We start from the raw sequence: 23253 nt of genomic DNA on the forward strand, positions 1-23253 counted from the left end.
ATGCGGGGACTGGGGGTGCTGCTCCTCGCCCTGCTGTGCGGGGGGGTCAGTGGTAAGTTGGGAGGAGGAAACCTGAGCCCTCCGGGGGGGCCCTGACATCCATGGGGGGCCGATGGAGCCAGGCCCTGATTCCCCCGAAATGGGGGGGGTCTGAACCAGTGGGGCGGGGGGCTGGGGACGGGGATAATCGGGAGGGGTTGAACCAGGACTGGGGCGGGGTGGGCGGCACAAAGTGGTGGGAGGGCAGGGCTGGGGGCGGGCTGCTCCCCACACCCCCGGGCCTGACCCCTGCCTGCCCCACAAGGGGCCCGGGGCGGGAACGAGGAGCTGCGGCTCTACGAGAAACTCTTCGCCGACTACGACAAGAACACGCGGCCGGTGAGGCACCCCGACGACACGGTGGAGGTGCAGATAATGCTGACGCTGACCAACCTCATCTCGCTGGTGAGAGGCCCCTCGCTCGCGGCCCACGGCCCCACGGCCCACGGCCGGCGCCCCTCGCTCCCGCCCCACGGCCGGCGCCCCTCGCTCCCGCTCCCTGGCCGGCGCCCCTCGCTCCCGCCCCACGGCCAGCCTGGCTGCACCCCTCGCTCCCGCCCCACGGCCCCACGGCCAGCGCCCCTCGCTCCCGCCCCACGGCCGGCGCCCCTCGCTCCCGCTCCCTGGCCGGCGCCCCTCGCTCCCGCCCCATGGCCGGCGCCCCTCGCTCCCGCTCCCTGGCCGGCGCCCCTCGCTCCCGCCCCATGGCCGGCGCCCCTCGCTCCCGCTCCCTGGCCGGCGCCCCTCGTTCCCGACCCACGGCCAGCCTGGCTGCACCCCTCGCTCCCGCCCCACGGCCCCACGGCCAGCGCCCCTCGCTCCCGCCCCACGGCCGGCCTGGCTGCACCCCTCGCTCCCGCCCCGCAGCCCCCCAAACCACGCTGATGGTCTCCATCCTGTTGCAGAATGAAAAGGAGGAGACTCTGACCACCAATGTCTGGATAAAGATTGTGAGTAACCCCCTCCCGCCCCACAGACACGGGGTCTCCTGCCCCACTCAGGCACCCCCAGACTCCTTGTTGACAAAGGCCCTCAAGTGACCCCAGAGTAGGATCTCACCTGCCCCCCTCCCCCCCATCGCACTGCCGGCCTGAGCCTGAGGAAAGAACCCAGGAGTTCTGGCTCCCAGCTGCTCCCGCTGCACTAATCCCCCAGTTCCAGCGAGTGACCTTGTCCTGCAGGGCCGTGGGGCAACTGCTATCCCCTGGCCCCCCCAGCTCTTCCGGTCCCCTCACTCCCGACCCGCAGCCCCTGCTAGTCCAGCCCCAGCCCTGCCGGTGCCCCTCACTCCCGACCCACAGCCCCTGCCAGCCCAGCCCTGGGCTCCTCGCACACAGCCCTGTGGCTAGGGGTGCAGGGGGTCCCCCAGCCTCACCCCCTGTGTCTCTGCCCCCAGGAATGGGTGGACTATCGGCTGAATTATAGCAACAGTGAATTCAAAGGGATCCGCTCCCTGCGGGTCCCCTCCGACATGGTCTGGCTGCCGGACATCGTCCTGGAGAACAAGTGAGACTGTGGCGGGGGGGGCTAAGGGCCGACGCCCCAGGGTGTGATGGGGAGGGAGGCTGTGGGGGGAAGCCGGATGACTTACAGGCTCAGGGACCCTGGGAGATTCGGGGTGGGGTGGGTTTCTGGGCTGGCAGGATTTTGACGGTTGCTGGAGTTTGCAGCAGTTGCACGGGGCAGATCTCAGGGGGACATGGGGCAGGGCTGGGGTGATAGTTCTTGGGTTGCGTGGGCCCCGCAGGGTGGGTTTGGGGGGCAGACCTATGTCACCCATCTCCCAGCATCCTCGGGGCTTTTTCCTACCGCTTCTCTCCCAGTAACTGGGGCCGCGACCTGCTTGCTCTGCGCCCCACGGGTTTTCTTCCCACTCGCAAGAGGGACGGGAAACGTCCGCACTTCTTCCTCCGGCAGTTGGTCACGGTCCCAGCCCCAGCTCCCGCTCCCTGTCAGCCAGGCCCGAAGGCCCCAGGAGAATCTGGAGCGGGGGGCTCTGGCTATGTCACGTGTAAACGCTCTCGGGCGTCCAGGCCTAACACCTCCTCGAACCCCGGACAGGGCGTGACTCGGAGAAGCAGCAGTTAATTGCGACCCTCACTGAGCCGAGCAAGTGTCTAGCCACACTTGCTAACGGGTTGGTGGCTCAGCTCGCCGAGCCTGTGTCTGGCTCCCTGCCTCCAGCCCCCGGCTTCCCCCACTCCCCCATTAACACTCAGCTCCGTGGCTGGGGCCTTGCCCAGGGACCGGGCCAGCCTGGGGCAGGGGCCTCGCGCTGCCCGCTGGGGCGAGGAGACCAGGGCACAGCTCCCCAGAGGACACCCGCTGCAGAGAAGCCCCAGGTCACCACCGGCTCCCGTTGGCGGATTGGGCGCCAGGAGCTTCACCGCCAGCAGATTTTCCTCCGGCCCAGATGGCGGGTGGCTCGTTTGGGTCTGGCTTCGAGATCCCTCCAAGCTGGAGAGGGGCCAGGGGCCAGACCCTGGATCTCCACAGCTCTGGCCTGGCGCCACCGGCTGCTTGGATACCGATTGCTTGTGCCGGCTGCTGCTTTTGTTTGATGCTCTCGCTGCGATTCCCCAAGGAGTTGAGACGAGGCCATTTTCCGGGCGCAGAGAGGTCGGCCTCCGCCCTTTGCAGAGGCTGGTTAGGGTGCCGGTCTCACCGATCACGCACCAGCTTCCTGGTGACCCCACGGCCGACGTGGCCAGATTCCCACAGCTGGTGCCAGGTGAAAAGGATTTGTCATTCTTTCGGTCACAGCTTGTCGAATATCTCGGACAGCTGCTTCCTCGGCCCTCTCGCTTTCTGCCCACTTCCTTTGTCGCCGCTGCTGGTACGATTCCCATGGCCACACCGAAAATCAAGCAGAATCGTCTCTGCAAATGGCTCGTGCGCCGTGGACATGTTCCCGTCTCTCTTTGCTGCTGTGTTGTGGGAGATACCTGTTCCGTAGCTGTCCCATGGCTGAGGATTGAAGCAACGCAGATGTCTTCAACCCCACTTCCCTGCAGCCACACCCGTGGAATTCATGGCATCTCACGGGCGGCATCGTCAAATTCATTTGGATTCCCTCCCCTTCATCAGCTGGGCTCTGCAGTGGGCTGCTTCATCGTACACGACACCAGCCCTGGCTTGGCCCAGAGCGTGGGGCGTAACTCGAAAAAGAGTGGTGCAAAAAGCAGAAACTCAGTCAAATTACGGAGGATGAATATTTAAAAAAAAAAAAAAACCATAAACAGGTAGGGACAAAATTAGAAAGGCCAAGGCACAAAACAAGATTCAACGAGCTGGGCGAAAAGGGGTAAGAAGAACACATTTTACAACTACGTTACAAGCAAGAGGACTTCCTGCCCTCAGGACGGGAGAATCCCAGGCACCGCTACAGACTAGGGACCGAATGGCTCGGCAGCAGTTCTGCGGAAAAGGACCTAGGGGTGACAGTGGACGAGAAGCTGGATATGAGTCAACAGTGTGCCCTTGTTGCCAAGAAGGCCAGTGGCATTTTGGGATGTATACGTAGGGACATTGCCAGCAGATCGAGGGACGTGATTGTTCCCCTCTATTCGGCACTGGTGAGGCCTCATCTGGAGTACTGTGTCCAGTTTTGGGCCCCACACTACAGAAGGGATGTGGACAAATGGGAGAGTCTCCAGCGGAGGGCAACAAAAAGGATTCGGGGACACACATGACTTACGAGGAGGGGCTGAGGGAGCTGGGATTGTTTAGTCTGCAGAAGAGAAGCGTGAGGGGGGATTTGACAGCAGCCTTCAACTACCTGAAAGGGGGTTCCAAAGAGGATGGAGCTCGGCTGGTCTCAGTGGTGGCCAATGACAGAACAAGGAGTAATGGTCTCAAGTTGCAGTGGGGGAGGTCTAGGTTGGATATTAGGAAACACTATTTCACGAGAAGGGTGGTGAAGCACTGGAATGGGTCACCTAGGGAGGTGGTGGAATCTCCTTCCTTAGAGGTTTTTAAGGCCCGGCTTGACAAAGCCCTGGCTGGGATGATTTAGTTGGGGTTGGTCCTGCTTTGAGCAGGGGGTTGGACTAGGTGACCTCCTGAGGTCCCTTCCAACCCTGATCTTCTATGATTCTATGAAGACCAAGGACAGGGTACGCCCATTGCTCATTGAGGAGGGAAAGACAATAACAAAAAACCGCAGCAGCGGCCTATGTGTTAAATGCCCTTTTTTTGTTTCAGTTTTCACCGAAAAGTTAGTGGTGACCAGACGACTAACACCGCGAACGTCCGTGTAAACGGGGTAGGATCTGAGGCTAAAATAAAGAAAGAACTACGTAGACAAGTTAGATGCCTCCAAGTTGGCAGAGTCTGATGGAACACGTGCCGGAGTACTCGAGAAACGGGCTGAAGAGGTCTGAGCCGTCGATGCACTCTTTCAGTACACGTGGCGGCGGGCGCACAAGCGGCTGGAAAACCGGTCCCAGAGAGTACTCATCAGCGGCTCGCAGTCAAGCTGGAAGAACCCAACAAGCAGGGTCCCCCCGCTGGAATCTGGCCTGAGTCTGGTTCTATTCAATGATTTCCGTAACGGCATAGAGAGCACACTTGCAACGTTTGCGGACAGTACCAAGCAGGGAGGGTGATAAATTGTTCTCCTCATCCACTGAGGACAGGAGAAGAAGCAAGGGGCTTAAACTGCAGCAGGGCCGTCCAGGTTGGACGTTAGGAAAAAGTCCCGCACAGGGTGGTTACAGGCTGCAACAAACGAGCCAGGGAGGTTGCGGCGTCTCCGTCACTGGACGTTTTTAAGAACAGGTTGGACGAACACCTGTCGGGGATGGTCTAGAAGAGAATACTTTGTCCTGCCTCGGCGTAGAAGGCTGGACTAGATGGATTATTCGGCTGGTTGTCCCCCTCCCTGGCGTTCCCACCCCTTTTTGGTCTGTCCCTGCTTTAGTGGCTCAGCCTCACATGGGGTGGGTCGTGCGTCCCAGTCCACCCCTGTCCGGGTATCCCAAAAGCCGGCCGGATCACAGAAAAGTCTTTCCGGGGACCCCCCCCCCAGCTGGATTCTCCACTGAGATGAAGGCGACCCAGAGCTGCTCCTTCACTCTCACAGGCTTCAGGCCACAGGGCAGGTTCGGGGGGTGCCGATCTTTTGGGGTGCACAGGCTTTGGTGTGTCAATATACGAGGGTGTCTCGTGGGCACCCAGGGATGCTGGTGGTTTTGTTTTTGGGGCACAGAGATGTTGTTTTCCGGGCTGCGTGGGGAGTGTCTGGGCTGCAGGGATTGGGGGGGGCCCTTGCTGACGCTCCCTTTCGCTTCTCCCCCCCAGCATCGACGGGCAGTTTGAGATCGCCTACTACGCAAACGTGCTGGTGTACCCCGGGGGGGCCATGTACTGGCTGCCCCCCGCCATCTACCGCAGCACCTGTGCCATTGAAGTCACCTACTTCCCCTTCGACTGGCAGAACTGCTCCCTCGTCTTCCAGTGAGTGAGATACGGCCACCTCTGGGGCGGGGTGCCTGGTTATCCAGGGACCCCTCGCCCAGTGCCAGGGCTGACCCTAAGGAGAGGGTGCTCCCTGCTGACTCCCCCATGTGCCCCCAGGTCCCAGACGTACAGCGCTAACGAGGTTGAACTGCAGCTCTCAATCAATGAGAAGACAGCCCGCCCCTTTGACGAGATCGATATAGACCCTGCCGCCTTCACAGGTATGGGGGGGCCTGGGACAGGGGATGTCTGCCAGGCTTCCCCCCCAGACCAGATCCCCCAGGGGGCAGAGGATGTCTGCCACAGCCCCCTAGCAGGTCCAATCCAGGGGGGAGGTGGTGTCTGCCAGGGTCCCCCAGTGGATCTCCCCCAAGGGGCGGGTGGTGTCTGCCACAGGTCCCCCAGAGGCAAATGTCTGCCGGGTCCCCCCCAGTGGGGGTCTTCCCAAAAGAGCAGGGGGTGCCCCCCAGAGAACCGCCTGCCTCCCACGCCTGTCGCCCTGCAGAGAATGGGGAGTGGGCCATCCGGCACCGGCCGGCCTGGAAGGTACTGCACCCAGAGCTGGGCCGGGAGGCGCTCGGCTTCCAGGAGATCCGCTTCTCACTCATCATCCAGCGCAAGCCCCTCTTCTACATCATCAACATCATCGTCCCCTGCGTGCTCATCTCCTCCCTCGTCGTCCTGGTCTACTTCCTGCCCGCCCAAGGTGAGCCCGGCCACGGGGGAACGCCGCCCTGCCGGCCACGGGGACGCCCTGCCGGCTACGGAAACCCCTGCTGGCCACGGGGACCCCCACCTGAAACCCCACCCAGCCACGGGGATGCCCTGCCGGCCACGGGAAACGCCCTGTCGGCCACGGGGACGCCCTGCCGGCTACGGAAACCCCTGCTGGCCACGGGGACCCCCACCTGAAACCCCACCCAGCCACGGGGATGCCCTGCTGGCCACGGGGACCCCCACCTGAAACCCCACCCAGCCACGGGGATGCCCTGCTGGCCACGGGAATGCCCTGTCAGCCACGGGGACGCCCTGTCGGCCACAGGAAACCCCGCCCGGCCATGAGGATACCCTGCCAATCACGGGAAACCACGCCTGGGCACGCCTTACCAGCCACAGAGGCACCCAGCCCAGCCTAGAAGATGCCTAGCCAGCCATAGGAAACCACGCCCGGCCACAGGGATGCCCAGCCGGCCACGGGGAAACCCTGCCCGGCCCCAGAGCAAGGAGAGATGCTCCCTACCACACCCACGTGGGGGACAGGTTTGCTGGCACTAAGAGCAAAGGATAGGGGCATGAACCCCAATCTCTCCTGGCTGTCCCCCTCTGGGGGGCCCCAGGCTAGAAAGCCCCAGGCCCTGGGCAGGAGAGGGCAGAGCAGGATGTTGGAGGAAAGCCAAACGGCCCCATGTCACCCCTGTTCTCTGCCCCTGGCAGCCGGCGGCCAGAAATGCACCCTCTCCATCTCAGTGCTGCTGGCTCAGACTGTCTTCCTCTTCCTCATCGCCCAAAAAGTCCCAGAGACCTCGCTCAGCGTCCCCCTCATTGGCAAGTGAGTGACACCCCCCATCCCATTTCCCTGAGAACCAGGACTCCTGGGTTCTCTCCCCGGCTCTGGGAGGTCAGTGGGGTCTGGTTAGAGCAGGGGGGGCTGGGAGCCAGGACTCCTGGGTTCTCTCCCCAGCTCTGGGAAGGGAGTGGGGGCTGGTGGGTTAGAGCAGGGGGGCTGGGAGCCAGGACTCCTGGGTTCTCTCCCCGGCTCTGGGAAGGGAGTGGTGGCTGGTGGGTTGGCAGCAGGCTGGGAGCCAGGACTCCTGAGATCTCTCCCCGGCAGGTACCTGATGTTCGTCATGGGAGTGGCGACGCTGATCGTGATGAACTGTGTCATTGTGCTGAACGTTTCCCTGCGAACGCCAAACACCCACTGCATGTCTGAGCAACTCAAACATGTGAGGGTCGGGGGCAGAGGACAGTGGGGAGATGAGGGGGATCTGGGGAGGGAAGTGCCAGGGGGCTGGGGGTGGAGGGAGTGATCTGGAGATCTGGGGATCAGTGTCAGGGGGTATGGGGGGCACCAGCCTTGGAGGGGAATTGGAGAACCAAAAACCAACCAAAGGGGGAATAGGAGTTGGGGAGTGGACCGAGCCTGGCTGGGTAATTGGGGGCTCAGGGCAGGGAAGAAAGGGTCCAAGGGCTGAGCCTGGACCCTTAGGTCCAGTATTTTAGATGTCTGTATACTAATGCGAGAAGTATGGGGAATAAGCGGGAAGAACTCGAAATGCTGGTAAATAAACACAACTATGAGATAGCTGGCGTCACGGAGATTCGGTGGGATAGTACGCATAACCAAAATATTGGTAGAGAAGGGTACAGCTTGCTCAGGAAGGACGGGCGGGGGAAAAGGGAGGAGGTTTTGTCTTATATATTAAAAATGGATAGACTTGGACTGAGGTTGAGATAGAAATAGGAGACAGACTTGTTGAAAGTCTCTGGATAAGGATAAAAGAGGTAAAAACCACGGGTGATGTCATGGTCGGGGTCTACTACAGACCACCTAACCCGGAAGAAGAGGTGAATCAGGCTTTTTTTAAACAACAAACAAAATCCTCCAAAGCCCAGGACTTGGTGGTGATGGGGGACTTCAACTCCCCAGACGTCTCTTGGGAAAATAACCCAGCAGGGCACAGATTATCCAGCAAGTTCTTGGAATGTGTTGGAGACCATTTTTTATTTCAGAAGGAGGAGAAAGCTACCAGGGGAAGGCTGTTCTAGATTTGATTTTGACAAATGGGGAGAAACTGGTTGAGAATTTGAAAGTGGAAGGCAGCCTGGGTGGAAGTGATCATGAAATGAGAGAGTTCACGATTCTAGGGAATGGTAGGAGGGAGAACAGCTCAATAAAGACAATGGATTTCAAGAAGGCAGACTTTAGCAAACTCAGGGTTTTGGTAGGTCAGATCCCATGGGAAGCGAGTCTAAGGGGAAAAACAATTGAAGACAGTTGGCAGTTTTTCAGAGAGACATTACTAAGGGCACAAGAGCAAACTGCGTAGGAAAGACGGGAAGTACGGCAAGAGACCAGCCTGGCTTACCCAGGAGATCTTCAATGATCTGAAACTCAAAGAGTCCTACAAAAAGTGGAAACTCGGTCAAATTACAAAGGATGAATACAAACAATACATACAAGTATGTAGGGACAAAATTAGAAAGGCCAAGGCACAAAATGAGATCAAACGAGCTAGGGACATAGAAGGAAACAAGAAAACTTTCTACAAATACATGAGCAGCGAGAGGAAGAGACCAAGGACAGGGTAAGCCCATTACTCAATGAGGGGGGAAAAGACAATGGCAGAGGTGCTAAATGACTTGTTTCGGTTTTCACCAAGAAAGTTGGTGGCGATTGGACATCTAACGTAGTGAATGCCGGTGAAAATGAGGTAGGATCAGAGTCTAAAATAGGGAAAGAACAAGTCAAAAATTACTTAAGACAAGTTAGATGTCTTCAAATCACCAGGGCCTGATGAAATGCGTCCTAGAATACTCAAGGAGCTGACTGAGGAGATATCTGAGCCATGAGCGATTATCTTTGAAAAGTCATGGAAGACGGGAGACATTCCAGAAGACTGGAAAAGGGCAAATATAGTACCCATTTATTAAAAGGGAAATAAGCACAACCTGGGGAATTACAGACCAGTCAACTTAACTTCTGTACCCGGAAAGATAATTGAGCAAATAATTAACCAATCAATTTGCAAACACCTAACATAAGAATGGCCCTACTGGGTCAGACCAAGGGTCCATCTAGCCCAGTGTCCTGTCTTCCAACAGTGGCCAGTGCCAGGTGCCCCAGAGGGAATGAACAGAACAGGTAATCATCCAGTGATCCGTCCCCTGTCGCCCATTCCCAGCTTCTGGCAAACAGGGGCTAGGGACACCATCCCCGCCCACCCTGGCTAATAGCCATTGATGGACCTGTCCTCCAGGAACTTATCTAGTTCTTTTTTGAACCCTGTTATGGTCTTAGCCTTCACCACATCCTCTGGCAAGGAGTTCCACAGGTTGACTGTGCGTTGTGTGAAGAAATACTTCCTTTTGTTTGTTTTAAACCTGCTGCCTATTAATTTCATTTGGTGCCCCCAGTTCTTGTGTTATGAGAAGTAGTAAGCAACACTTCCTTATCTACTTTCGCCACACCAGTCATGATTTTATAGACCTCAATCATATCTCCCCTTAGCCGTCTCTTTTCCAAGCTGAAAAGTCCCAGTTTTATTAATCTTTCCTCATACAGAAGCTGATCCATCCCCCTATTAACTTATGTTGCCCTTTTCTGAACCTTTTCCAATTCCAACAGATCTTTTTGGTGATGGGGCGACCACATCTGCACGCAGTATTCAAGAGGTGGGCGTACCATGGATTTATAGAGAGGCAACATGATATTTTCTGTCCTATTACCTAACCCTTTCTTAATGATTCCCAGTATTCTGTTCGCTTTTTTGATGGCCGCTGCACGTTGAGTGGATGTTTTCAGAGAACTATCACAATGACCCCAAGATCTCTCTCTTGAGTGGTAACAGCTAATTTAGACCCCATCATTGTATATGTATAGTTGGGATTATGTTTTCCAGTGTGCATCACTTTGCATTTATCAACCTTAAATTTCATCGGCCATTTTGTTGCCCAGTCACCCAGTTTTGAGAGATCTTTTTGTAGCTCTTTGCAGTCTGCCTGGGACTTAACTATCCTGAGTAGTTTTGTATCATCTGCAAATTTTGCCACCTCACTGTTGACCCCTTTTTCCAGATCATCTATGAATATGTTGAATAGGACTGGTCCCAGAACAGACCTCTGTGGGACACCACTATTTACCTCTCTCAATTCTGAAAACTGACCATTTATACCTACCCTTTGTTTCCTGTCTTTTACCCAGTTACCGATCCATGAGAGGACCTTCCCTCTTATCCTGTGGCAGCTGACTTTGCGTAAGAGCCTTTGGTGAGGGAACTTATCAAAGGCTTTCTGAAAATCTAAGTACACTGTATCCACTGGATCTCCTTTGTCTGTGTGCTTGTTGACACCCCTCAAAGAATTCTAGTAGATTGGTGAGGCATGATTTCCCTTTACAAAAACCATGTTGACTCTTCCTCAACAAATTATGTTAATCTATATGTCTGACAATATTGTTCTTTATTATAGTTTCAAGCAGTTTGCCTGGTACTGAAGTCAGGCTTACCGGCCTGTAATTGCCGGGATCGCCTCTGGAGCCCTTTTTAAAAATTGGCGTCACAGTAGCTCCCCTCCAGTCATTTGGTCCAGAAGCTGATTTAAATGACAGGTTACGGATGACAGTTAGTAGTTCTGCAATTTCACATTTGAGTTCCTTCCAAACTCTTGGGTGAATCCCATCTCGTCCTGGTGACTTAATTTATCCGTTTTTTTCCAAAACCTCCTCTAATGATACCTCAATCTGGGACAGTTCCTCAGATTTGTCACCTAAAAAGAATGGCTCGGGTTTGGGAATCTTCCTCACATCCTCAGCCGTGAAGATGGATGTAAAGAATTCATTTATTTCTCCACAATGGTCTTATTTCTCCACAATTATCCTTGAGTGCTCCTTTAGCACCTCGATTGTCCAGTGGCCCAACTGGTTGTTTAGCAGATTTCCTGCTTCTGATGTACTTACGAAAAAAAATTTTGATATTACTTTTAGAGTCTTTGGCTAACTGTTCCTCAAATTCTTTTTTGGCCTTCCTAATGGTATTTTTACACTTCATTTTCCAGTGTTTATGCTCCTTTCCTCACTAGGATTTAACTTACACTTTTTAAAGGATGCCTTTTTGCCTCTCACTGCTTCTTTTACTTTGTTGTTTAGCCACGGTGGCTCTTTTTTGGTTCTCTTACTATGTTTTTTAATCTGGGGTATACATTTAAGTTGAGCCTCTATTATGGGGTCTTTAAAAGGTTTCCAAGCAGCTTGCAGAGATTTCACTTTGGGCACTGTACCCTTTCATTTCTGTTTAACTAACTTCCTCATTTTTGTGTATTTCCCCTTTCTGAAATTAAATGCTACAGTGTTGGGCCGCTGTGGTGTTTTTCCTGCCACAGGGATATTAAATTTAATTATATTATGGTCACTATTACCAAGCAGTCTAGCTAGATTCACCTCTTGGACCAGATCCTGTGCTCCACTTAGGACTAAATCAAGAATTGCCTCTCCTCTGGTGGGTTCCAGGACCAGCTCCTCCAAGAAGCAGCCATTTAAGGTGTCAAGAAATTTTATCTCTGCAGCCCGTCCTGAGGTGACATGTACCCAGTCAATACGGGGATAGCTGAAATCCCCCATTATTATTATTGAGTTTTTTTATTTTAATAGCCTCTCTAATCTCCCTGAGCATTTCACAGTCACTATCACCGTCCTGGTCAGGTGGTCGGTAATATATCCCTTCCGCTATATTCTTATTATTAGAGCACGGAATTACTATCCATACAGATTCTTCGGTACAATTTGATTCATTTGACTCTATGCTTTCTTTCACATATAATGCCACTCCCCCACCAGTACGACCTGTTCTGTCCTTCTGATATGTTTTGTACCTTGGTATTACTGTATCCCATTGATTATCCTCATTCCACCAAGTTTCTGTGATGCCTGTTATTTCAATATCCTCATTTAATACTAGGCGCTCTAGTTCATCCATTTTATTATTTAGACTTCTGGCATTGGTATATAAGCACTTTAAAAACTTGTCTCCGTTTAGCTGTCTGCTGTTACATGATGTAATTGAATGGGACAGATAATAACCTAGAAGCTGATAAGGTGATAACAGTCAGCATGGATTTGTCAAGAACAAATCGTGTCAAACCAACCTGATAGCTTTCTTTGACAGGGTAACAAGCCTTGTGGATAGTGGGGAAGCGGTAGATGTGGTCTATCTTGACTTTAGTAAGGTTTTTGATACTGTCTCGCTTGACCTTCTCATAAATAACCTAGATGGAGGGTGCAAAACTGGTTGGAAAACCGTTCCCAGAGAGTAGTTCTCCGTGGTTCACAGTCAGGCTGGAAGGGCGTGAGAGGGGTCCCACATGGATCGGTTCTGTTCAATAATAGCATAGAGAGGACACTGATAAAGTTTGCGGACGACACCAAGCTGGGAGGGGCTGCGAGTGCTTTGGAGGATAGGATTAAAATTCAAAATGATCTGGACAAACCGGAGAAATGGTCTGAAGTAAATAGGATGAAATTCAATCAGGACAAATGCAAAGTACTCCCCCTAGGAAGGAACAATCAGTTACACACACACGCAATGGGAAAGGACGGCCTAGGAAGGAGTACTGGGGAAAGGGATCTGGGGCTCACAGTGGACCACAAGCTAAATATGAGTCAACAGGGTGACGCTGTTGCAAAACAAGCCAACATCGTTCTGAGCTGTATTAGCAGGAGCGCTGTAAGCAAGACCCAAGAAGTAATTCTTCTGCTCTGCTCCCGGCTGATTAGGCCTCAACTGGAGGAGTGTGTCCAGTTCTGGGCGCCACATTTCAGGAAAGAGGTAGACAAATTGGAGAGAAAAGGAGGACTTGTGGCACCTTAGAGACTAACCAATTTATTTGAGCATGAGCTTTCGTGAGCTACAGCTCACTTCATCGGATGAAGCTCATGCTCAAATAAATTGGTTAGTCTCTAAGGTGCCACAAGTCCTCCTTTTCTTTTTGCGAATACAGACTAACACGGCTGTTACTCTGAAATTGGAGAGAGGCCAGAGAAGAGCAACACAAATGATGAAAGGTCTAGAAAACATGAGCGATGAGGGAAGATTGAAAAACTTGGGTTTGTTTAGTCTGGAGAAGAGAAGCCTGAGAGGGGCCATGAGAACAGTTTTCAAGCGCATAAAAGGTTGTTACAAGGAGGGAGAAGAATTGTTCTTCTTAACCTCTGAGGCTAGGACAAGAAGCAGTGGGCTTAAATTGCAGCGAGGACGGTTTAGGTTGGACATTAGAAGAACTTCCTACCTGTCGGGGTGGTGAAGCCCTGGAATAAATCGCCCAGGGCGGTTGTGGGATCTCCATCATGGGGGATTTGTAAGAGCAGGTTGGACAAACCCGTCAGGGATGGTCTAGATAATCCTTAGTCCGGCCACGAGTGCAGGGGACGGGACGAGAGACCTCTCGAGACCCCTTCCAGTTCTATGACTCTATGATGTGCCCCCCAGGTGTTCCTAGAGGTGCTGCCACGGTACCTGGGCTCGGCCCTGGAACCCATGGGGGACCCCTGGGCCGCGCCCCCGGCCCGGCGGCGCAGCTCCTTCGCCATCATGCTCAAAGCGGAGGAGTACATCCTCAAGAAGCCGCGCAGCGAGATCCTCTTTGAGCGGCAGGGCCAGCGGCATGGCCTCACCAGGCCCCCCGCCTGTGGTGAGAGACCCTCCTCCCCCACACCCCACTGCCAGGGAAACGCAGTGTTAGTTCAGGAGCTGGGACTCCTGGGTCCCTGACTCTGCCCTGCCCCCTCTCTCTGCAGATGGGGTGGATGTGGGTGTCACCAGCACCTTGTACAAGAACCTGGCCAACGCGGCCCCCGAGATCCGGGCGTGCGTGGAGGCCTGCACCTTCATCACAGAGACCACAAGGGAGCAGAATGCCAGCAGTGCCGTGAGTCCCACATCGAGCTGCCCCACACCAGCCTGCCCCAGCGCCCCCTACAGGGGAAAATCCCTGGGTCCTATCTCCTATTCTGACTCTTAATCTAATCCACCTGCCCCCACTCCTCTCCCAGAGCCGGGGAGAGAACCCAGGAGTCCTGGCTCCCGCCCCCACACCCCCCGTGCTCTAATCACAGGGGACCCAGGCATCCTGACGCCCCTCTCTCTGCCACGCAGGCGATGGAGAACTGGGTGCTGATCGGGAAGGTGATTGACAAGCTCTGCTTCTGTGCCGCCATCCTGCTCTTCACCATCGGCACCCTCAGCATTTTCCTCATGGGACATTTCAACCAGGTGCCCGACGACCCCTTCCCCCTGCAGCCGGACCCATAGCTGGGACCCCGCCCTGCCCTCCCCCTGGCTGACAGGGGTATCAACACACAATGAGGTAGCCAGGCGGACAAGTGTGTTCTCTGGATGGGAGCCCTCCTCACCCCACTCCCTGCAGCACGGCACCGGGGCCAGCCCTGATCCCGCAGCCTAGGAGCCTTGGCCCAGGGCCAGCCACAGCCTGGGGAAGTCCCTAGACTTTTACCCACAATCCCCTAGTCCCAAGCAGCTGCAGGCCCCCCTACAGGGCTAGGCTCAGCAATGCTGCTGGTATTGGGGAGGGACGCCCCACCCCCAGACATGGACGTATCTCAGCACCGGGCGAGGGATCCCTGTATCAACCCCACCCCAGATACAGCCGCATCACGTGAGGGATCCACGTGAACAGCCCCCACACCCCACCCCCGAGGCAGCTGCATCTCAGCCCCCATGACTCTCCCCTCCAGACCAGCGAGGAGATTCTGGGGACTTACAGCTCTTTGGAAGAAGCTCTAGTCCAAACATGTGGGGTCTGGACCTTGTCACAGCACCTGCTGGGCTAGTGTAGATGGGCCCTGTGGCTCCCAACTCCAGACCAGGCTGCCCCACACCTGGTCCACCTCACCTTCCCAGCCTTGCTGATTGTGGCTGGTGCCCTGGGTGGGGGAGATGAATGTGATCACACACCAGCTCGAAGTTAGCGGCTCCGGGCCAGGGGTTAACCTGCGTGCCGCCTAGGGTCACCAGCAGTCTACGGTTTGGTGCCAACCACCTGGTGTCCGTCCCCACCACCTCCCTCCAGCACCTCTCTGAGCCTGGGGTTGCTGCCCTCACCCGCGTGGCCCTGGCTCACAACGGTTCACAGAGCTGATTCCCGGGGGCAGCTGCGGACCCTGCCTGAGCGGGCCTGCGAGTGGCTGACCAGGCTGCGGGACAACGCCCTGGAGGAGCCGCTGCGGCTGTCGGGGAACCGGCTCCACACCCTGCCCAGCGGCTTCTTCCCACGACTGCGGGCTGGCCTATCCCTGACAACCGCTTCAGAGTCTCCACCCAAGAGCAGGGGCTGGATGGGCTGCCCACTGAGAACGAGCCCCTGAGGTAGTCACACTCGGTTCATTTATTCCCTGTCTTCCTGCGCTGCTTGACAGGGACTCATTTCTCCGGCAAGGTGGCCATCAGCCAGCCCCATAGCACGCTGCCCGAGGGGTAAAAGCCCCCATGGGGTACAGCCTACCTGCAATTGGTTCTACCAGCACAGGGCGAGGCGGTGGGGACCTGAGCCCTGCACGTTTCGTTAAAGCAAAGCAGAAGCTGGCAGAGGTAAATACAGAGCGTGCTCTGGTAGTCCGGTCCCCGCTGGCACCATGGCTGTCTGAGGTCGCTCGGTCCTGGCCCGAGTGGGCCAGCAATTTCCCTTCCCTTTTGTCCACTCCAGCCAATAAAGTCATGCCTTGTAACCCAGCGGGCACTTTCAGGCTTGCTTTTCTGATTGATATGCAGGGCAGTGACCGACCTGACTAGGGATTGCTGGGCAGTGGGTGCAAAGGGGTAACAAGTTGCTGGAGACATGAGGTGTCTCTCTCTCCTAACTCCTTGGGGCTGTGTGGCTGGGTCCTTAAAGGGCTGTGTGAACCCGACCCACATCCATGGAGGAGCTGGCGAGAACCGAACAGACACCTCCCAAGAAGAAATCCCGCCATCAGGCGGAAGATGTGAACTCAGCAGGGGGCTCCGATGGGAGGCTAGGGTACAACCGGCCTTGGGAGAGGGACAGGCACTCACCCGGGACAGAGAGAGAGAGCGCCAAGATGGCATGGCCAAGGCGCACTGTGTCTGACGCTGCGCTTCTCTACACTAACGTCGGGCCTCCAGGGCGCTAATAAACCCTGCTCTGCTCTGAAAAGGCGGCCGGGCGTCACTGCAGACAGCGGCTGGGCACCCGGGTCCCTGCAGAGCGGACAAGGCTCTCACGGGGCAGAGCTCGCCAGGTGAAGCAGGCTGGAGCCCCGAGGCACAGCTGACCCGTAGGCCTTGGGGGTCTGACACACTGAAGGGGTTCCTCCCAGGACCTGTTTAAAAGCTGGGGCGTAGCTCAGAACCCGTAGATCCGTGACATGCTGCTGCACTGTTGCCGAGGTGTCCTTCCTCCCTGCCCCCTGCAGGAACCCCAAAGCAAACGTGCCAGTAGGACCATGATCTGTTTACTGAGTTCAAAGCAAATAGAAGGGGGAGAGACAAGATAAAAAGCTCGGCCCAACGCACAGACCTACACCTCGCATGCGGGTCGGCCATTGCCACCCGAGGGTTTGCGTTCCAAAGTAACTGGCCCAGTCTCGAACCCCCCAAATAAATAATCCAGAGTCGTCTGGAGCACCCCACCCCAGTCCATACAGAAGCTGTGCCATCCTCCCCGCCGATCCTTTCACGTGATTTGGGAAACAGGGAAGAACTGTGACGTGACTGACACCAAACACAGAGGAAGGGGAGGGGCTCCAGCCGGATCCTTGCTTCAGACCCCAGTGAGAGCCGGGGCTGGTTCCCCAGCAGCAGGCAGACGCTGGCCTGGCGGAGGGGCTGCGCTCTGGGGAGGGGGCGCCCAGCAGCGGCAGGGCAGGACCTCCTCTTAGGCACTGAGGAAGAACTTCTTGTAGAATATGTTCATCTGCTCGAGGAAGATGAAGGTCAGGACCGTGTGGGGGCCCAGGCGGGCGTAGTAGGGGGTGAAGCCCTTCCAGAGGCTGAAGAACCCCTCGTAGCGGATGACTTTCAGCAGCACATCCTGGAATTCAGAAAGCAGAGGTCAGCACGCCGCGGATGATACTCCGGGGCCGCCACGCCCCTGCACTGGCTAGTCGCTCGAGCAAGCGGTGGGGAGGCAGGACTCCTGGGTTCTATTCCTGGTTCTGTCACTGACTCTGTAGCTTCCAGCAAGCCACTTCTCAATCTCTCTCCCTGCCTCAGTTTCCTTCGCCGTACAACACTGTCTGAGCTCCCGGAGCCGGGATATTAATGAATATCAGCGGAGCACTGTCAGTCCCCCGGCTTTTCTCCCAAGTCTCATATCTGAGCGGCCACTGCCCCCCAGTGGCCAGATGGATTCAGGACCGGTGAAGAGACACACCGGGACTGCGCCGTCGGCACAACGCAGCCGGCGTATATTTAATGAGGACGCCACGCTGAACGTGACACAGAGGAGGTGACCATCGTATGTCTTCACTTGACTGTCCTCCTGAGTCCCCTTTGCTTTCCCTGGACACGGGCATTTGGAGAAGTGCTTTCTCCCCCTGCCCCAGCGTCACGGATTCACATGCAGGGTCCACCAGCCTTGCAAGGGCTCGGAGCAAAGGTGTGATGGGTGAGTGACTCTGAGTTAAAAGCCTGATGAGAATATTCCTCCACACCCCGGAGGTTAAAGCCCCTGGGTCCTGTTCTCCCAGGCAGCCAGGTGACCGGAGCGGGTGCAGAACGGAGTGGCTCCCTGTCCATGGGGAGACTCCGAGATTGGGCAGCGGTAAGAATTCCTGAACTAACCACCACAGAGAGGGAGTTCGCGGCGGGAAATCACCTGCCTGTCGAGGTAACTTTCCTAGCCACGCAGTAGGGGCTCAGAGCTGGCTGCTCAGAACCCCTCCAATAATATCCAGAGCCCCCTGTATCTGGGCTGAGGCGATGGGCCACACGGTGCACCCAAGCACTCCACGGGCCTGGGCCCTCTCTCACCACCAAACATTTCCACCTCGTTTCCAGGCTGAATTTCTCCAGCTTCCAGCCCTCGGACCGGGTTAGACTGCTAGACTGAAGAGCCCGTTACTGACTATTTGTTCCGCAAGTCAGTACTTAAAGACCCCCTTCGCCTTCTCTTTGTTAAGCTAATTGAGCTCCTGGAGTCTCTCACTCGAAGGCAGGGTTTTTAATCCTTCTCGTGGCTCTTCTCTGACCCCTCTCCGATTAATCACCCTCCGGCTGGAACTGAGGGCACCCGCGATGCCCAATCCAGCCGTAAAATCACCTCTCTGCCCCTACTCGAGAATGCCGCTTATGCAGCCCGGGATCGCATCAGCCCTTGTGGTCACAGCGTCGCACCGGGAGCTCCCGTACAGCGATTCTCCGCCCCCCAAACTGACAGCTCCCATCTCCACACGGCTTTGAGGTACAGGACAAAATGTCTGGACCCCATGGTACAGCCGAGTGCTTCATCTCACTGGACAGCTGGGGCGTTCTCCCCCGACGACTGCACCTGGCTCCTTACCAGAGCTTGACCTTCTACGCTTGCCATAGGCGCCTCCATTTCCCCACGGCCAGGAGGGAAGCACAGCTGCTCTATCAATAGAAACATGCCCTATGGAGCGGCAGCGTGAACCCACCATCTGGTCACAGGGGCAGGAATATTCATCCAAGGACACAACACCCCAAGCGCGACCAAGGGCAGAAAACGGCCCATCCCAGCATGTGCCCTGGCTCCAGCTATCACTTACCAGCCCATTCTTGTACTCCGGCTTCCCGTCTATCATCCGCATGTTCTGAATCCTGTGTGCCCGGAGGAAAGGGGGGGAGGAAGCTTTAAGCCAGCAGCAGGCGCTCAGCGGGGGCCTGCCACTTATTTATACATCAAGATCAGTTTCCACGTATCTAGGGATCAAGGGTGGATCTGGGACAAGGGAAGCCTGCAGTCCAGACTAGCTTGCCCTGTGATCCCTGCAGCCGAAGCAAGGTCAAGTCTTTATGAGACCCGCCCCCAGAACAGGGGCACTATGGGTCATGCTCCCTATGTATGCATCCCTGCCCCTGGAAGGTGGGGAAGAGCTCAAATCCCGTGGCCTGTTCGCTGCTGACAGGGGGTGATTCCCTCCTGTGGTGATGGGCACTGCTGTCCCGTTAGGGCTGAGAACTCACCAACTCAGCTCTCAAAATACCCACAAGGGAGGAATGAGGGAGCAGGGATGGATTCCCCTCTAGCAACAAAACCCTCCACTCCCTGTTCCTGACCCATCTCTGTGCCCCCCTCAACCATCCCGGCCTCTGCCGAGGGCACACCCAGCGCTCCTCCCACTCGCCTGGTCTTAGCGATATCCACCGGCATTGAAGCAGCCGTGGTCACCAGCCCGCTGATCATACTGGCACAGAAATGGCAGAAGATGTTGTCTCGGAAGTAACCTGGAGAGGAGAGAGAGGAGTGGTTTTAGGACCCCCTGGAGATCAGAACTAAGCCGTTCTCGAGCAGGGGGGCTAGGAGCCAGGACTCCTGGGTTCTATACCCAGCTCTGGGAGGGGAGTGAGGTCTCGGGGGTTAGAGCAGGGGGAGCTGGGAGCCAGGACTCCTGGGTTCTCTCCCTGGCTCTGGAAGGGGAGTGAAGTCTCGGGGGTTAGAGCAGGTGGGGCTGGGAGCCAGGACTCCTGGGTTCTCCCCGCCCTTCCGATGAGATATTGGGAAACAGGCCTGCCCCTCTCTGTGCTTCAGTCCAATGTGGATAACACTTAACTACCTCCTGGGGGGCAGCCTGGACTGGTTAGCAGGGGAGATGCACCAAGCATAATACTGGCATGTTGGTTGGCTCGAGCAACTTGGCGTGGTGCTATCTCGCAGCCTTGTATTTTATGTCGGACACGTGAGCGGGACTTACCGGAACCCAGCAAGAACTGCTTGGACTGAGAGTAGGAGGCTAACTGGGCAGCGTTCACAACCACCGCTCTGGCCATGGTGGGGACACAGCCCTGCAATGCAAAGAGAGGAGGGGCAGTTAACGGGGGAGGACACGGGAAACACCATGCAGGCACGAGGACGGGGAATCTAAGCGCTTGCCTTGCGTGAGAAGCAGATGCCTGCCACAGACTAACATCCCTTCGGCCCCCTGAACATGTTTGCCCGTAGGCTGTGTGGCCTCACGCCCCATATTCTTCAGAGTAAGATGATGATATGATTATGGCGTAACTACAATGTATTTTATGCAAGATAGGTCCTGTAAGAGGTCATTGAAACGGTTCTGATTCACTGAATAGGATTATCCTAGTTGTATGCATGTATCATTTTGGTAGCTGAGAATACTGAAGTTAAGAATATTGTTTATGCACCTATTACACATGTGTTTACACCTGTGGGCGGCCCATGAGACAGAATGCAAACAAGTCAATGGCCCATTAGGGAGAACAAAAGGTCTGAGAAGATGCTAATCTCCCCCTGGGGAGGCTTCCTGAGGACATTACAACCAGCCTCTGACTCATGGCTGCTATGGCCCTACAGGGGCATGTGACCAAGTCACCTGGTACTGGACCCCATCTTGGAATGCCAGTATTTTTCCACTGAAAGGCGTGGGAACCAAGTTTGGAAACAAAGAGTTCTTGCCATATGCAAAAGCTATTTAAGGCAGGCGAGTGACATCATCCTGGTTCCTCTTCACTGACTCCCCACCCAGAGGAGATGCTTGGGAACACCTGAGAAACAAGGACTGGACTGGGGGAGAAGGGCTGAACCCAGGCTAGAGGGATTTCTAGCCTGTGAAATTTTCAGCTGCAAGCAAGTGCAGCTTGCCTTCCAGAATCTCTGCAACCTGCCTAAAATAACATTTGCTAGACATATCCAATTTCTTTAGCATATTAAGATTACCTAGTAAATAAACAAAAACAATCTAATCTGCTTTGATCTGTTTGCTATCCCTTATAATCACTTAAAATCTGTCTTCTGTAGTTAATAAACTTATTTTTGTTTTGTCCAAAACCAGTGTGTGGAAGTCACAACTGGAGGCAAAAAGCTGTGTGTATTCCTTTCCTGAGGGAGGGGACGAATTTCATGAGCTTACGCTGTACAGTTCCCTGTGCAGCACAAGACAGTATAATTTTGGCTTTACCCTCCGGATGGGGGGATGCACTTGAGTATCTGGGCAGTTCCTTAGCTGAAGCCTTCCTAGGCAGAGCTGATCTCAGCATCTGTGTGTGTGTTTCTGCAGCTCGGTGAGTCCCTACCTGTATGTGTGCTGGTGAAAGTGTGTCTGCAGCTTGTCACAGGGTGAGGGGGAGTCCAGGCTGGTGGGTCAGATGGGCTCAGTGGTACCCCAGTTCCAGGTGTACCCCAGAGGGTTTGTATCCCACAAACCCAGTCTCCCCCCCTCCGCCCAAGTAAATTCTCCTGGGTACATCTGCCGCCGGGCCTAGCCCTCTAACGAGCGCCGTACCCGCCAGAGTGTCAGAACGCCCTCTTCGCGGGTTATCCTCAGCAGTGCGTTGAAGACGTTGGTGTAGCCTCTCCTCTGGTCACGGGGCAGCCTGGGAATAGGAACAGAGGAAGGGAGCAAGGGGGCAGTTCAGACGCACAGACCCCCTCAGAGCGTGGCCTAGTGGGTTACAGCAGCAGGCTGGGGCCACTGAGTTTCTCATGAGGGCTAGCGGCACCGCCGCCAGGCGAGGAAGCAGCAGCATTACCGCATCATATGCAGTTCAAACCCGCTCACCTGCCATCCGCCGTCATCCTGATGAGCGCCACTTCAGCCGGCGTGCCCACAAAGGCCCCGGTGGCGCCAGCCGTCATCCCGATCCCCGCCTTCATGAAGAAGTTGGGCGGCGTGCCGTCCGCCTTGGTGAGCCTCTCAAAGAGGATGGTGTAGATGCCCAGGCGGGTGGTGGTGTAGGTCGCCTGTCTCAGGAGCCCTGCCGACAGCCTGCCAAGGGTGGGAGGGTTATGGGCCTGTGTGGTTGCTGGACTCCTGGGCTCTAGGCCCGGGTCCAGCTCTGCGGCAACCATGAGAATTAGGTGCGTTTCCTCACAGAGCCGGAGGCCTGGCACACAGGAGGGCCAGAGAAAGGCTGGCCACGACACAAGACATGCGTCTCCCGGCTGCATGGACAGCGATGGCTTCCCGCCTGCACCATGTGTGCCCTGGCCCTCACGAGCACTTGACTTTACCCCTGCACGCACCGAGCATGGCTCAGCTCCGCACTGGGGAAAGGAGCAGAACCGACAAAAGTGAACGCTATACCCACACCGGGCTCAAACATTTCTCACAGGGCCAGTCAGCGCCTGCCGGGAGGCAATGATCCTGGTCACAACACAGCTGGGGCTGTGGTGCCATGTGTAGCCTAGAGGGGAAAGGCCTCACGTCCCGTTCGTCAGTCCCTGTGCCAGAACAAAGGAGTCGTCAGGAAGGTGCCCTCAATCACCCATCCCCGCCCCCTCATACCCAGTGTAGATGCCGCGGACTCCTTCCTTCCTGAGGATGCTCCTGACTGCATGAAAGCTGGTTTTGTACTCTTTGGTCTTGGCTCCTTCCCCGCTCAGCTGCATTCGGTTCTTCACCAGGTCCAGGGGCTGCACAAACACAGTGGCCCCCATGCTGCGGAGCCACAGGGAGCATTTTACAAGAGACAAAACGGAGACAACCGGCCTACACGGTGCAGTTAAGGGGTATCTAAAGTGATCACCTGTATTGGGATAGCGCCTAGGAGCATACATCACGGATCAGGACCCCACTTTAGAGCTGACAGCCTAAGCTTTGGGGTAATATTCTCCTCCATTTCTCACAGGGGACCCAGGAGCCCTGACAGTCAGCCCCCTCCACTAGCCACTCCTCACAAAGCTGCCAGTTGAACCCAGGAGTCCCAAGTGCCAGCTCTACCCACGACAAACACAGGGCAGTTTTCAGAGTAGCAGCCGTGTTAGTCTATTCGCAAAAAGAACAGAAGGACTTGTGGCACCTTAGAGACTAACAAATTTATTTGAGCATAAGCTTTCGTGACTACAGCTCAGTTCATCGGTTGCATTCAGGGC

The 23253-nt window shown here is 55.8% G+C and overlaps 2 protein-coding genes across 3 annotated transcripts in view; one reads left to right on the forward strand and one right to left on the reverse strand.

Annotated features, from left to right (window-relative positions):
• CHRNE (cholinergic receptor nicotinic epsilon subunit) lies at positions 1 to 16745 on the forward strand. Its single transcript, XM_048833561.2, has 12 exons — positions 1 to 52; positions 287 to 444; positions 945 to 989; positions 1436 to 1545; positions 5341 to 5496; positions 5617 to 5720; positions 6005 to 6205; positions 6934 to 7048; positions 7331 to 7445; positions 13701 to 13902; positions 14009 to 14139; positions 14367 to 16745. Exons 1-12 carry the CDS (start codon positions 1 to 3, stop codon positions 14520 to 14522), a joined length of 1545 nt encoding a protein of 514 aa, XP_048689518.1. The 3' UTR covers positions 14523 to 16745.
• The window catches only part of SLC25A11 (solute carrier family 25 member 11), an 11749-nt gene continuing 5179 nt past the window's right edge, over positions 16684 to 23253 (reverse strand). For both annotated transcript variants that reach the window (XM_048834038.2, XM_048834037.2), the window contains exons 2-8: positions 22667 to 22819; positions 21941 to 22147; positions 21665 to 21755; positions 20120 to 20210; positions 19553 to 19652; positions 18974 to 19025; positions 16684 to 17277 (exon numbers count right to left, since the gene is read on the reverse strand). In XM_048834038.2, the coding sequence (XP_048689995.1) occupies positions 17122 to 17277; positions 18974 to 19025; positions 19553 to 19652; positions 20120 to 20210; positions 21665 to 21755; positions 21941 to 22147; positions 22667 to 22818 (849 nt within the window). In that variant the 5' untranslated portion in view covers position 22819 and the 3' untranslated portion in view covers positions 16684 to 17121. The remainder of the gene's footprint in view (positions 17278 to 18973; positions 19026 to 19552; positions 19653 to 20119; positions 20211 to 21664; positions 21756 to 21940; positions 22148 to 22666; positions 22820 to 23253) is intronic.

The sequence above is a fragment of the Caretta caretta genome, chromosome 28, assembly GCF_965140235.1.
Source record: "Caretta caretta isolate rCarCar2 chromosome 28, rCarCar1.hap1, whole genome shotgun sequence".
NCBI lineage: Eukaryota > Metazoa > Chordata > Testudines > Cheloniidae > Caretta > Caretta caretta.